Source organism: Lissotriton vulgaris, chromosome 5 (assembly GCF_964263255.1).
Source record: "Lissotriton vulgaris chromosome 5, aLisVul1.2, whole genome shotgun sequence".
NCBI lineage: Eukaryota > Metazoa > Chordata > Amphibia > Caudata > Salamandridae > Lissotriton > Lissotriton vulgaris.
Genome location: NC_141693.1, coordinates 1,093,243,503 through 1,093,258,780, shown reverse-complemented (window position 1 = coordinate 1,093,258,780; position 15,278 = coordinate 1,093,243,503). Strand labels below are relative to the sequence as shown.

General features: G+C 43.6%; 1 protein-coding gene across 1 annotated transcript; it reads right to left on the bottom strand.

Moving 5' to 3' along the window:
- Window positions 1-4,598: 4,598 nt before the first annotated feature.
- On the bottom strand, window positions 4,599-8,137 carry LOC147712044 (zinc finger MYM-type protein 1-like). Its single transcript, XM_086920283.1, has 3 exons — window positions 7,846-8,137; window positions 6,930-7,041; window positions 4,599-6,807 (listed from the first exon to the last, which is right to left on the bottom strand). The coding sequence occupies exon 3, from the start codon at window positions 6,782-6,784 to the stop codon at window positions 4,673-4,675; it is 2,112 nt and encodes a 703-aa protein (XP_086776409.1). The 5' UTR covers window positions 6,785-6,807; window positions 6,930-7,041; window positions 7,846-8,137; the 3' UTR covers window positions 4,599-4,672.
- Window positions 8,138-15,278: the final 7,141 nt, after the last annotated feature.

The following is a 15,278-nucleotide window of genomic DNA, read 5'->3' as shown; positions in this document are numbered from 1 at the left end:
CCTACAACCCATTTACAACGTGACGCATCTAGGCAGATGCGTCACGTTGTAAAGCCCTATGCCACTTGTGGCCGTTCCGGCGCAGGGTGGGCGTTCCGGGGCAGGTGCGCCTCGCAAAAGTGGCTGAGTGAAATCTATAAGATTTCACTCAGTCACTTTCAGGCCAATGCTGCGTCAAAACCCTGCGCCTGCTTGAAGCAGGCGTATGGCTAGACGCAGCATTGGACAGATAGGGACCCCCCGGGCCTTGCTGGAGCTGCGTCGCGCTTGCGACGAAACTCCAGCAATGCGCCACCTTTACGGCACAGATGCGTCACGCATCTGTGCCGTTTTTGCCCCATGGTGCGCCGCATTGTAAATGCGGCGCACCATGGGTGGCGGAGCAGCGGCGCAAAATAACTGGCGCATCCCTGGGGAGGCGCCAGCTATCATAAATCTGCCCCATAGGATGTTCTCTGCAAAAATCAGGTGACGCTTACTCCAGCACTTTAGAAATGCCAGTTCATTTAAGGGCCAATCGGGCCAATCAGGCCTCCCATAATGTCTGGTTACTCTGCGTAGAAATGCTGAACGTTTTCTTTTAATGCTATTATGCGGTCATATCAAACCTTCCAAAAAGAGCTGCTTTCACCTGTGAGTAATGTAATCAGACCGTTTCTAGGATGCTAATAATCACAGTAAGACGCAGTGATCTGTGGGTGTGGGAAGAGCTGTATTCTATTGATGCAAAATAGCCAGGCTGGTGAGGCTGCCTTTTTGAGGGGGCTCAAGAAGTAACTCCCCTTCAGCTGGCAACAGGGTCTGAAACTGCTGAGGGCGCCTGAGAACGAGCTTGCATGGGAGTAGCCCGGGGAGGGGGGGGGGGCAGGTGGTAAGGGCCCAGCAGCAGAGCCAATTTCAGTCTTTGCAATTGTGTAAACAGCAAGCCACCACAGCACGAAAAAAAAAAACATCCTGAGGCGAAAACAGCATGAAAATGGCCTCTTCAGCGCTGTTGTGTGATCGGAAACAGAAGCAAGCAATACAGAACAGGGACTCATAAACCAGCCTTGTAGTCCACAGGCACACCTGCCTGATGACCAAATCAGTAGTATGGCAGAAGAGAGAGGCCTTGCTCGGTGTTGAGTGCGTCAATACGAAGATCCTGAAGTGAGGTGGTGGGGAGGAGGCTTGGTATGTGTTGCGCTTGGAGAAGGCAGTGAGACTGGTGAAGGGTAGGCTGCAGGGCCGGACTGGCCATAGCGGGCACCAGGCATTTCCCTGGTAGGCCCCTAGGGTGGGGGCCGCTTTTGGGCCCCTGTGGGCCGTTTTTGTTACTGGGGATCAGCAAATATCGGCCCCCTGTAACAAAATCAGCCGAAACCGGCGCTCCCAAACTGCTCAGCTGCACTCTCCCTCACCCCAGGGGTGTCAGGTGAGCAATTTGGCAGGGCCGGTTTCTGTTCCCAGTCCGGCCCTGGTAGGCTGAATCCTAGTAAAATGCAGATAGTCGGACAGGCACCACTATTAATAAGATTTAAAAGTACACCATTTTGCAGAGTGATACCTCATGAGATACTACTCACCAACTTTGCGACGTGACTCTTTATATGGGCCGCACCTCGCCGCAAGGACTCCCACTGCTGGGGAGGGAAGAAAGTTAACACGGACAACAGGAGGGAGTGGAAAGAAAGTGAATATGGAGAACAGGAGGGGGTCGGGAACAAAGTTTACACAAACAACAGGAGGGGGTGGGAAGAAAGTGAATATCGAGAACGGGAGGGGGCAGGGACAAAGTTAACACAGACAACGGGAGGGGGTTGGAAGAAGGTGAATATGGAGAACGGGATTTTGTACGTTGTAGTTTGCATATCTATTTAGAGAACATGGACAACGGGAGCAGGACGGGAGGATGGAGAACGCAGACATCCGAAGAGGGCCGATAACAAAGTAAAGCACAACAGGAAACTGGAAACTAAAAAAAGAGTACACCTACCGTGTAACAACCAGGTAAAGGGGCCAGTAACCATGGGAGGAAAAAAATGACAACATGGCCGTACGAACAAAGAAGCCTGCAATTATGAAGAGCAAAGACAAAAGAAAATAAAAAATGTGGGTGGGGCTTCTCCTCCCTACTCTACTTAGTGGAGAAGTGTGGCTCAATGGTTAGAGCGGCAAACCCTGATGCAGAGGTCTAGCCAGGGACCAGGGTTCAATTCCCTGACGCGGCAGGGTCTTGAGCTCAAAATTCCACGGACCTGATAATTCTCGCCTCAGTGCCTATTCCAATCATGGAGTCCCACTCTGCAACTCTGGGCAATAGCTTGCTTAATCTCCACAATGGCCCCCACAACGCTAAGGATGCCTGGCCTCCACCTTGGGGGTGCCCGGGAGTGGACGCCTCACAGGGAAAGCCAGGATGGGTTCCACAGCGGTATTCGTACAAGCGCCTTGAGACCCTTGCGAGTGAGTAGTGCGCTATACAAGTATCAATTTACATTTACATTTACTTACTACAGACCGCCAGAGCAGCTCTTGTGCGCTGGCTCATGCTCCACCTAAAAAGTAGGGTAGTTAAAAAGACGGTTGGGATTGTGGTTGTAAAATAAAGATGTGTAATATGTTTGTGCATTAATCCCTAAAATAATCGAGATTTCCCATACAGGCTGTTGCCACTATAAAAGTATTATATCAATGAGTGCAATTTTTTATATTTTTGCAATACCAATATGGGAGAATGCTTGCTTAAGTCATGGGTAAATGCTAACAGACCATTTAAAATGCACTGGTCATAAAGTGCACATGCATTTGTCCTACCCTCAAGAATAAACCCTTCCTTCAGCAACTGCAGCAGAAAAGGTGGTCCGCCTAACTTAACATTTATAAGGGATCAGGGGAAAGTGCTTTCATAGAGAGGTCAAATTAAAAGCCCCAGTTAAAGTTCAAATGCATTTGTGCTTCCCATGATAGTATCCCACCAGCCGGACTGCGCAAGATCGCTATGTTCGGGCAGAAGTTGCGGGCTATCTTTAATAAAGTGCTTCAAAAAGGTCATAGATTGCGGTTTATGACAACGTGCTAATAATGCAAAGAGCATATACACCAGGACAACTTTGACGCGCAACTAGATAGTTTCATAAAGACTTTAACCCGGGCTTGTAGCTTTCTTGGAAAGCCCATCCATGCCTTTATGGTCAAGAGTTGTGTCTGTCATTGAACATAGTTTTTCTGTGCTCCTCTTCTTATTTTACAGGCTGCTTGAATGAAAGACGAAACAACCCAGGCAATGTTTTTGTCATCTGATCTCATGCAAACAGCTTCAGCTTCGTTACACTTCCTGATGTTGACCTGATTAAAAGTGGGCAGAATATTGTTTATGTGTACTTAACGTGTAATGGCACAGCAAGAGAAAATGCATTAGTTTCCTAGCCTTCCAAAGAGCGCCGGTAGTGGTCGGACCCCTCATCAGTATTTGATGACCACCTTTACATTACTAAAGCCACCGCAATGTGCCCAATCGGAATTTGAGGTGATATATTTCCTGCTGGACAGATGTCATCTCTGAAAGTTGCAGGACCCCAGTCTTTGTTACCTAGTATATAGCGTTGTAGCAGGGGGTCTGCTCTGCTCAATTTCACTTGATTGCTATGTTCCCAATATGCCTTTGGAACCATATCAAAGCTAGTCTTCATAATGGTTTCTAGATGGAGCCAAAGATCTTTTAGGCCTATGTTGTGTAGGATATTTGATAAGTGAGCATACCGTGGTATTGTGTGATAAACATGTTTCACTATGATATCCAATAGTGTGGATCTATAAGAGGCAATCTCCCCCTTGGACTAAATGTGAATTGGTACCAATGCTATATAATCCTCAATTTTTTCAATGTCTAGATCTGTTCTCAGGGCCTCCTTTGGTGCTCCACGGCCCAGATGCAATACACTTCGTTGGAAGTTGTTTTCTATGATTTGCATTGATGGAGTTTTTCTGTAGCCCAAGATCTCTGCACCATATGTGCTTGCCACCCTTGCTCTTATTGTAACATTTTTGAGATCCGTTGGGGGGGGGGGGGAGTGATTCTATATATATATTAAAAAGAGTGGTTAAATATGTGTTCATTTGCCTAACTTCGGCATCATTTCATGAATCCACTTGAAAGTTGGGAAACATTCAGCATGTTTAGTTTTATGCAAACCTATTCAGGTGGATGAAGTTACGAAGGTAGGTAGGAAGGCATTTTCATTTGCTAATAATTGTGATGCTGTCTAATGCACGCAATTTGGTAAGCTTCAGTGGCGGCTGGTGACATTTGAAAGTGGTGGGGCGTAAAATGAAAGTCGTACTGCACCGTAGCGAGCGAGCGTAGCGAGCGAGCGTAGCGAGCGAGCCCGAACCCCTTAAGGAGGGTTCGGGGGGAATTCCCCCCGAGAAAATTTTGAAAAAAGAGTGGACAAATGGTGCATTTTCATGCAAATTTGTGAAAGCAGGAAGGTTAATAAAGCAATTGTGAAAGTGCAGTTATTACATTAATAAAGTGGTGTCATATAACATAGGTAGCTGCTTATTCTTCTTCATCATAACCACAGAGCTTCATAACAGACTTTGAAACACAATGCATTGCTGAGTACCTCACAGATGTATTTTAATAACAAACAAATAAACAGGACGCCAACTAGCAGCATTTAAATAGTGTTCACTTTTTGTAATGAAAATCCGCACGTCTGTTTTTCATGGAAGCAAACTTCTCAATGACTTGACCATTGAAGTCTGGTATTCGTTTAACTAACTCACTCTCGATGGAAAGCATTGCTAAGGCATTCAGCCTGTCCTGTATCATGGTGTTTCTTAGGAATGTTTTTATTCTGTTCAAAGCGGAAAATGAACGTTCCGACTCTGCTGTTGTCATCGGTGTGGTGATGAGTATTTTTAATAAAGTCACTGTTTCTGTTAGTGTGTTTTGCATGTTAAGGTTCAGAATTAAAGCAAGCAAATTAATTGCATTAGTGGCCTGCCGGTATACATGCATTCCATACAGTACAGTTAGTTCTGTTCTCAGATCCTCTTTGTTGAGCATAGGGTAAGCATCAACAGCGGTATTCAGTGCTTGCTCAGGGAAGGAAATATCATGTTTAGCAAACAGATCACTTTTTAGTAATGTGGCACTCACCAAATGCTTTTTAAAAGAAAAGCGTTCCTTTGCCTGCATAATTATAGTGTCACATATCTCTTTGGAAATTCGGACTAGACTGCTGATGTCTTTTCTGCGGTTAGAGAAAGTAGAATCATTTGGCAGTGTGCTGTCTAAATTGTCAACGTCTTCTCTGATTTCCGTTATGCTTGTGACAAAGCTGTTGATAGATGTTTCCACATGGATAGTATCTATTTCACGTTTTTGCAACGTTTCATACAGTGCTTCAACTTTTAGCATTATTTGAAAAAACAAAAACAGCAAAAACTGAAACTCCCTGTCTTGCAGTGTTCTAGCAAAGCCACGGGCCTCATTCCGGCTTTTGTAGTCAAAGTCTTGATTTGCTTCTATGGTGTCAAAACATTTCTCAAGATCAACCCTATATAGGTATATTAGGCGGATTGTACGGATGTGAAAATTCCAACGAGTTGGGCCTCCCTTTGGAATCCTTCTGTTAACAATGGTATGAAGTAACTCCGTTCTTTTGGGGGAGCGTGAGAAGAATGCTGCCATTCCGCCTACATCCAGGAAGAATATCTTTGCCTCAGAGATCTTTCCTACTGATTGTTGCATAATCAGATTTAGTTGGTGGGCATAACAGTGCACGTAATGGGCATTAGGGTAGACATCTTTAATTTTTTTTTGTACTCCACCGGAGGTTCCACTCATTACTGCAGCACCATCATAGCTTTGTGCAATCAGTTTTTCTTTTTGAGTCTGCTCTGGAAAAATGAAGTTTAGTTCCTGTAGAATAACTGAAGAAATGCTTTCTGCACAAGCGTCTTTTAAATGGGTGAATCCATAGAAGCGTTCCACAACTTTGTTGTCACTGTCTAGGTACCGAAAGACCAATACTGACTGTGTATTTGTGGCCACATCAGTGGTGTCATCAGCCTGAATAGCCACAAAGTCTGTGTTTTTCAGCTGTTGTACGATAGTGCTTTTTACAATCTCTAGCATGCACTCAAGCAGTTCATTTTGTATGATTTTCGAGGTGCCCTTGAAGACTGTAGCAGTTGATAGATGTGCTTCGAATACATGGTCTATGCTTGCTATTAGGTCCACAAGCCCTAAGAATATACCAGGATTTGCAGAGCCTTCCGATTCATCATGCCCTCGTAAAGCCAGTTCAAAATCACCACAGAAACGAATGCAGTCAATGATTTTTGACAGCACGTGTCTATTCCTATCAACTGCTTCATTGTGCTTCCGTATATTTGTTTGGTAGGCCTCGCTTAAGTGGGCTTCAATCGGTTTATCTCCCAACATTCCCAGTCTTGTCAGATTTTCCATATGTGTTTTCGTGTGTGCATGCTTCTTTACTTTATCTGACAAATGCTTCAAGTCTTTAACTCCTTTTTTGGTCCAAGGAGTTTCACCACCAAACAGCAGGCAGGGGAAGCAGAACAGAGTATTTGTTGAAGAACATCCTGTAAGCCAATCAACTTTTGTGTACCAGGTGTTTGTGAAAGAACGTGTGTAAAGCTTCCCTCTGTCTAGGGAACTTTGTTGTAGGTTTAGGGTTGGCCGGTGAGGTCCTAATTGTTTTACAATTAGTTTGTCTTCACGTTTCAGTCCAAGGAACGGCTTTGCAAGTAGATGCTCTACTGTATTCATGGTGTTGCCAATGTTAGTGTTACCTGTCAATAATCAAAGTACAACGTATGAGGTTTGGTGCATGTATTTAGATGCCACCCACCATGTACACAACTTACATAGCCCTGGACTACTAGAATGTCAAATATAGCAGCAGTTTCCTTACCTTAAACACTGGGGTTGTTGGCTGCGTTGTAGCAGAAAAGGAGGTTGGCGTCTCTTCTTCTTTGCTTGATTTGCCCAAAAATTAGTTCGGCAGCCGGAGGCTTTACCAAATGCTGAAAAGCAAATACAACAAAATGTAGTTGTGTCAACCAAACACACCGACTTTTAACAAAAGCATTCAAACTGTAAAATATGGGCAGGCATGTACAGTGGTGTAACGCAAAATGAGCCTCTTCCCTTGCAGAATGTGCTGAAGCACCCCTTAGTGATCACATCACGATGCATTTCTTTGATCATAAGTGCCTCTTATTACAGAAAAAGTTGGAGACCCTTGGCTTAAGTGATCCACAAAGACTTGACCCTGTACACTGCACATTACATTTGGGTTATACATCAGGTTTCACCTTCTTATAACAATACACTTGAATTTTACTAAGTGGGCTAATGCAATTCCTTCCATTGACCAGTACAGTCTAGGGGCACACTTTTGGTTCCTATGTGTAGTCTATATGCAGACGACGATCATCTGAATTATTAAGGGACTCAGATCACACTCCTGGAAAGTGGTTACGCCTGCCTTAGCATTGCTTTTGTAGGCCATGTGGACTTTTAGAAGGTTCACGTGGGCAAGCTGGCAGACATGCCATTAGGAAAACGGACACTGGAACCAGGAGGACAAACGCAAAATGAGCCCCCCCTGTAGCACGTAGTTAGCGGTTGATCTATAAACTATAGAGGTAAAATCTTCTCCAGTGAAAATTAATCTACCTTTGAAACAATACATGCACTATGGAAAATATGCAAGAAAAAGAAATACAAAAGAAGACTGAACACTGGTATTTGACGCCACCCACCATGTACACAACTCACATAGCCCTTGACTACTAGAATGTAAAATATAGCAGCAGGTTCCTTACCTTAAACACTGGGGTTGTTGGCTGTGTTGTAGCGGAAAAGGAGGTTGGCGTCTCTTCTTCTTTGCTTGATTTGCCCCAAAAATTAGTTCGGCAGCCTGAGGCTTTACCAAATGCTGAAAAGCAAATACAACAAAATGTAGTTGTGTCAACCAAACACACAGACTTTTAACAAAAGCATTCAAACTGTAAAATATGGGCAGGCATGTACAGTGGTGCAACGCAAAATGAGCCCCCCCTGTAGCACTTAGTTAGCGGTTGATCTATAAACTATAGAGGTACAATCTTCTCCAGTGAAAATTAATCTACCTTTGAAACAATACATGCACTATGGAAAATATGCAAGAAATACAAATTCAAAGGAAGACTGAAAACTGGTATGTTGTTGTTTTTGTCATTGCATCCAGATATATGATACAACAAGTAACATCATACTTACAAGTCAGGACTACTGGCTTTGTCGATGGTTGTTAGTTGCAAAAGAAAAATAAGCAGCAACTGTGGCTTGTATATAACAATGAAAAAGCTTCCACAATGCTCTTAGGTTTGGTGTAAATCTCAGATATTTTGACATTTCATTTAGGTGCACGTCTGGAAAGCTGTGACATTTGCAGGCATACTCAAGGAAATGTTTGCAAATTCCTATTCACGGGTATGCAGTAAGTGTACTGTGTATTTATTTATGCATGTGAAATTATAATCACATATGTGCAACTGCCCTTTTGCTCTTTGAAGTTAATTTCTCCAAGGACACAAACATTACCTACACACCTATCACTTTTGTTCCATTCTCCTTTTCACCAGGGTGGGAAGAAGTCGTGAAATCACTGAAATGTTTGTCAGCACCGACCAACAAGTGCGTCTGGGGCAGTCAACAAACTTTCGAACGCATTCCCTCCCTGAAATGGGCCGACTATTCCGCCTGCCACAGATTTATTCAAATAAAAATAAAAAGTATGTGTGAGTACTTAAAAGCGTCAAAGTACACTGTGTGGATCACAAACGAGGCACTACACTTGGAAAAAAATGACATTTGCACGTGCAATTTGAACTTGTAAATAAACCGTGCCCTCTTTATTTTCCTTGCAGTCGCATTCATCCATCCACACTTTCTCAATGAGACAGAGAATCTGAGCATCTATAACTTATCCTCTGTGGTGCAGGACATGCGCCTGACACACTGGTTATATTCAGTTTCAGAAAGCACAGACTCGCCATTTTCATAAGTAAGAAAGCAATACACAAGGACGGGACAGGTGCAAAGTCAAGGGAAGCACGAATTTGGGTGTAAAATGGCGGCGGGCACATGAACAGAGTAATGTGACAACAGGGGTTAACTTGTACCGGTGCGAGCAGCTGGTGGCACCGACTCTCTAACCTTTGATGACCAGGACTTCTTTATCTTCTTCTTAATCTGACCCACAGAGAAAGAAAGAAAAGGGAGAACGAAGCAGGAAGGTAAAGACAGGGAAAACACAGAGGAAGGGAGGAATCAGGAACTAAACATAATCTGCAAAAGAGATAAAGAGACAAGAGTTGGGTGGCGGGGAAAGAGGCGTGAAGAGGAATCAGGACTAGGCTGCGTTGGTGAGTAGGGCATGGGGCCCTGCCAGCAGTGGGCTCCTGAGAAAAGGATGGTCCTCGCGCTCAATTTATGAATAAATTAAGCACTCCAGTATAGAAGAACACGGTTTGGGCCCCTCCAGGCACCACACCATATTTGGACGCAGGGGAGGAGTGGTGGAGGTATGGAGTGATGGTAGGGCAGAAGGAGAAAGTATGGCACAGGAAGACTCCGTTTCAATAGGTCTTGGGGGGGCAAATATCCATTAAAATGAGCGCCTAGAGGAGAAGCATAATTGAGATGCACATCCTAATACATCTTACCTACTGGATAACAGAACCTGATGAAATCGGCAGAGAGAGGCAGGAAAAAGCAAGCAACCAAGGCGCACAGCAGAGGAGTTTAGAGCAGAATGGTTTAATACAGTTCTTAATGTGACCGTTTTACTATTTCCAAGTGCTACTATTTGAGGGTTTACTATTAATTAATTTAATGATACAGTTATTGACCTCAGAAGAATGCCAGACTAAGTTGGCCCTTTCTGGACCCCAGCATGTGTCGGCAGGGAGGAGCGCTTAACCCCAGGTCTAGCGTTTTTAAAGGCCATAAAGAAAGCTATTAGAAGCTAATTATTAAGCGCTCCTGGGGGATGGGGCTCAGCCCTTTTCATCCACCAAGGGAGACTTAATGGCGCGTGCTACGGAGGTGTGCGCTTCCAGGAAAAATATGGCGTGCGATGATTCATCATAGGTTTCTGCACACTCTGGAGAGTTAAAGGTCCCCATGGAGGGACAGCTGTGGGCAAATCAGAGCATCTATGAGGCTGTTCCTTTCGATAAACAGTTTAAATATTTGGGGTGAGACACACACAAGAGTTGTCAATAATATCGTTTTAGTTAAGGTTCAATCCATTAATACGTAGGAAGATATCCAATAGGTAACTTAAAATACACACACTGGCCCACAAAACATTCCAGCAATGTAAGCAGGTTTGATCGTGAATGTTTTATGCATGCTGGTTGAGGCGGCGGGACACCTACCCAGTCAATTCTTTGAGAAGCAAGAAAGCAGAAACACAGATGGACCCCAAAGGTCACTTCGAACTTTATTTTGCTTTGGCAATTGACACAAGCCTGCTGTTGTGCATAATATCATTGAGATATAGGTAGCGCGAGCCAGCATGTGGCTAATGAGACTTCGTGCTCACAAAGGTGTTGGTAAAATCGATGACGATGTTTATAATAATACATACAAAGAGGCACTGCTAATTACTGCCTTGCCCACAGAGACAAAAAAAATCCGGTAGTGCGAAGCATAACTGACAGAAATCAGGCGGTGTTATTGTGTAGTTCTCCAGTTTGTACCTGTCCGTGACCCACAACGGTCCAGAAATATTCTCCTAAAATACTTACACTCAAATGTAGTAATAAACCGCGTACCAATTTTAGCTTACACTGGGAGTTATGTTTTAAAAATATCTCTTGTGTGGGACACAGTATAGTTTACTTTATGCTCTCTATTTTCAAAGGAAAGAACCCTGCAGAACAGTGTCAGTTAAATGTTTAATTTGAGCGTTTCAATAAAAGCACCTTTAAAATTGAACAAGTCCCTGATAATGAAACGGTGTGAACCAGTTGAAATCGTTTTAATTCTGACAGCTCACTTGAAAATACCACTGCTTTGAGAGAATTTGTGGCATGAATATTAACTGCCTCTAGAATTTAACCAAAAATTTGTAGTCAATACAGCGATTGGTTGAAACACCCGTTTTTGTTAGTTTTTGTGGAACAACGCCCAAAAAAGTGTTAATGGTCTTTTTAAAATGTATGCATCACTCCCGCTTTTTTTTTTTTAAATAATAAACAGTTGTAACGAATAAGTAAATCACACAAAACTGAACGTACTGCTTTAAATTCACACCTGCGTTTGGAGAATATCTACGAAATTTTTTAATTCTCCAAAAATTCCAGCACCAGCATTGCTCACATGCATAAGTGTGTTGGCACATGCGACAATGACATGTACATGGTGACAGTTACACATGTGTAAATGCTTCCCAACCGTGTACGTGCGCTTGCTCACTTTTTTCTTTCTTTTGCCTATGGAGCAATCCAGCCCCGCCTCTGTGGCGAAGTAAGAGCGCCAATATCCCCAAATGCAATTACGGGTAATGCCCTGGTTGGGTAGGAAAGGACTGCTATAATTAATTTGGAGATCAGGGGGCCCTCACATTCCCGGGCCCCAGTGCCACTAAACCTGCTGCACAATTGGTAGCTACGCGGCCTACGCCCCTGCACCCACTCACTCAACGTGTTTTTTAGATGCCCCCTCTCCATTCCCATCCTGAATAAGGATGGACTCTTAACATTCAACAAACAGTAGTAACTCTCCAATAGTTTCGAGGGTGGAAATGGGCTGAGAAAATATTTGCAATTGCATAAAAACGCAGGGCCATATTAGCAAGGACTTATACACATAACACCTTGTAGGCCTCAATAGGCACAATGAGCCTGGCTGTGATGCATCTCAAGGTGATCGGTTCACGTCACCAAGACCAGAGAGGTGCTCGTCATAGTGTGGGTAGATGAGATGTCAACTTAAATATATAAAAGTTTAACTTTTATATAATATTTTTCAGGTCCACGTCCATACTTGCACACAGGTCCGGAACGGAAGGATTAGAATTTCACTGACCTGAGTTGACACTCCACACGCTCGACGGCGACTGCGAGACTAGGTGAAGCTCAGACCAGACATCCTCTAGACTGTCCCTCATGCGCACGAGTCGACCACGAGGAGAGTGGAGACCACAAGGAGGAAGGGAAGGTGTAGGGTCGATTTGCCCAGCAACTAGAAATGCCCAATCACTGAATGGCTTAACACCAAGCCACTACAGTGATTGGGCATTGCTTTAGATGCTCCCACCCCCGCGGTGAGACACTAGACCGTGAACATGTACTACTGTACTGTTACAGGACACTACAGTAGTACAGTACAGTAGTAGCCAGCCAATCCTGACGCTGCTCTCTTTAGAGGAGAACTGCTCTCTAAAGAGAGCAGCATCAGGATTCGACTGAGCACGAAAAAAACGGCGCTCTTTTTTTAAGCACTGGGGTATGTTGCATGTGCGCACCCCGTACTCTGCAGTGCTTGCTTTTTTGAAACCATTTAGTTTGCTCGCTGCACAGAGGCAGTCGGGCAAACACTACATGCGCTGTGCGCACTGTGCCGGCACTCCAGCGCCACCCAGTGTCACTGTCAGACAGTGCATGTCACATCAAAGCTTCAGCTTGACACGAACCACGGCCGCAGGCTCAGGGCAATAATTATCGGGTAATTTATTCGAGCGGCGCGTTAATTTATAAAAGTTCTATTAACGCGCCGCTCGAATAAATTGCCCGATAATTATTAGTGGGGCAACGCCCCACCGCCCCAATGGTAAAACCGCCACTGGTAAGCTTTTAACTAGGTAAGTCCAGTTCTGGCATCTCGGGTCTCAAGCATCCAAGACAGAAGGGGACAGTCAAAAAGGAAGAGAGCTCTGTACAGCTCTTGGCAGACACTAAGCATATTTAGCTTAATCTAGATCTCTTGAGCTTCAGGCAATTTTGACAATTGAGGCACAGTTAAAAGGAGGGTGTACATTTTTTTAGTTTTGTTAATAACTCTATCGCTGTTTATTTAAACTGGCAAACAAACAAACATGTCATAGATTTGCTTAAAACTTTGTGCCATATCCAAGATTTCCCTAAGATTTAACAGACCCTAGGCATGTTTTCCTTAGTTTTCAGAAGTTGAGTTTCATGCAGATCCATCAAGGTGGCATGGTTAGAAGTTGGTGGACAATGTTTTTCATTTGCTGATAACTTAGGTACCCTTTGAGAATTTCACCCAACATTTGTAAGGAATGTACATGTTTAGGGGCTTATTTACAAACCTCTTGAGCCGCTGGTGTGTAACTGTTTGTGGCGCTCCAGCGGAACACTATGCTGCCCCATATTTACAAGGACACAAAAAGCCATCCTGCGTGGCTTTTCCTGTCCTTGTAAATGCAGCTTCTTTACATGCAGCACTTTGTGGGAAAGGGGCGTTCCATGGTGTTGCTGTGGGTGCTCCTACGCTACACCCATGGAACCTAACACATCTCCAGATTTAGGAGAAATCCTACTCCAAGAAATGCGTCTGGGTGCTATGCCTCCCCAGGGGAGGCGTAGGGACTTGCAATGAGGCGAAATATCTCCATTTCTCCTAGTATTTTCCCTCTTTCTACATTATGCAGCACACATAGAATGAGGACATCGCCTCTTTTGATTGTTTATGTGCAGGAAGGTGACCCTTCCTGTACATTAACAATCATTAAAAAACATGATGTTTTGCAACTTCTATGTGTGCTAATGCAGAACACATAGAAGTTTGCAAACACCATTTCAGATTATTTATGTGCAAGAATGGGACACCTTCCTGCACATAAACAATCATCCCCCCATGACACAGGCATCCTTGCATCATGGTGCAAGGGTGCCTGCGTCGGCACATGGCAGCTAATTGTGCGCCAGCACTGGGGCGAGCAAAGGTATCCGCATATTGTTGTAGATAGCAGCAGTGGTTAATCACAAGGTGAGTTTTTACCCAGTGCCTGGCCTGTGGCCAAGCCCTGCAGCTAACTTCGGCTGAACACATCTGAAGGTCATGCTAATCAGGGGTAGGCTGCAACATGATAGAGAGACATTATCATTCTCCATTACAGCTACCATACACCCAACATATATATCTGCACAAGGACGATTAACTTTCTATTGTTACAAAATCAGAGTTAACATGACATTATAGTTACTTTTACTTACAGCACCTTAATGTATATTTAAATTGCATGCCAATACTTAAAAGCAAAGGTAAGTTGCAGTGATAGTTACAAAGTAAAACTTGAAGATTCCTTGAAAGACCCAAGATAGGGTTAGCTTAACAAAACAAAGCTTGCACATCTGCCATGCAAATCTTAACTCAAACACAAATGCAATGGTTATAACATCACAAGAACTATAAACTTAGAGAATGTCACACCACAACTTTAAATGACAAAAACATCCACAAAAAGATCACACTCTATCCATTAGTGTGTCACTCATAATGTTCATATTAATTACTATATTAAGGAACAAGAGGTCCTTTATCAGAGAAATTGACACATTATTATCTATAGAAAACAAAATAACTTTTATAGCAAACCTAGAATGGGGTCACATACATAGTAATTTTAATAAATGTTTCGAAAGAAGACAGCTGAAAAAAGAAGAAACAAGAAGAACCGTACAATTTATAAACATATAATACTCGGACATTTGCAGCAAGGTGCCATGAATATTAAATTAGCACCAATAATGCTCAATAATGCCCATGCTATTTATATCTCGATAAAATATTGGTTAACTGCAGTTAAGCACGCACCCATGGCATGCCTGACGCTGTCAGTTACTTCACTTTTACTATCAGTACGTTCGCTAATCACGCATGTGCATTGCTTGCAAGACAATCACTATGCAGCAATGTATTCACTCCCCAGAGCTTAGCCCCCACGATTTTGGACCTGCCCTCAGGTTGCTGTTCTGCTACCAACACAATTGTATTACCCCGCCCCTCTCAATCTCAAACAAATATAGCACCTGTTTTAGCTGGAGGTCAGTCAATTATCTTAAATGGGACACATGATGTTGGAGCTTTCAATCCTGCTGTCAATCGCCATGTTAAATTAAGGAAAAGTCATGAAAGAATCCTCCGTCTTCCATCTGAACTAACTCCTTTGGTAATAGTCCTCAAGAATGTGCCATCTCTGCCACCCAATAAGACTTGTCACAGTTAAACAACAAAACTGTAC

Bases quoted from the DNA above. Each gene is read 5' to 3' on its own strand.
- LOC147712044 (XM_086920283.1), bottom strand. From the start codon at position 6,784: ATGAATACAGTAGAGCATCTACTTGCAAAGCCGTTCCTTGGACTGAAA.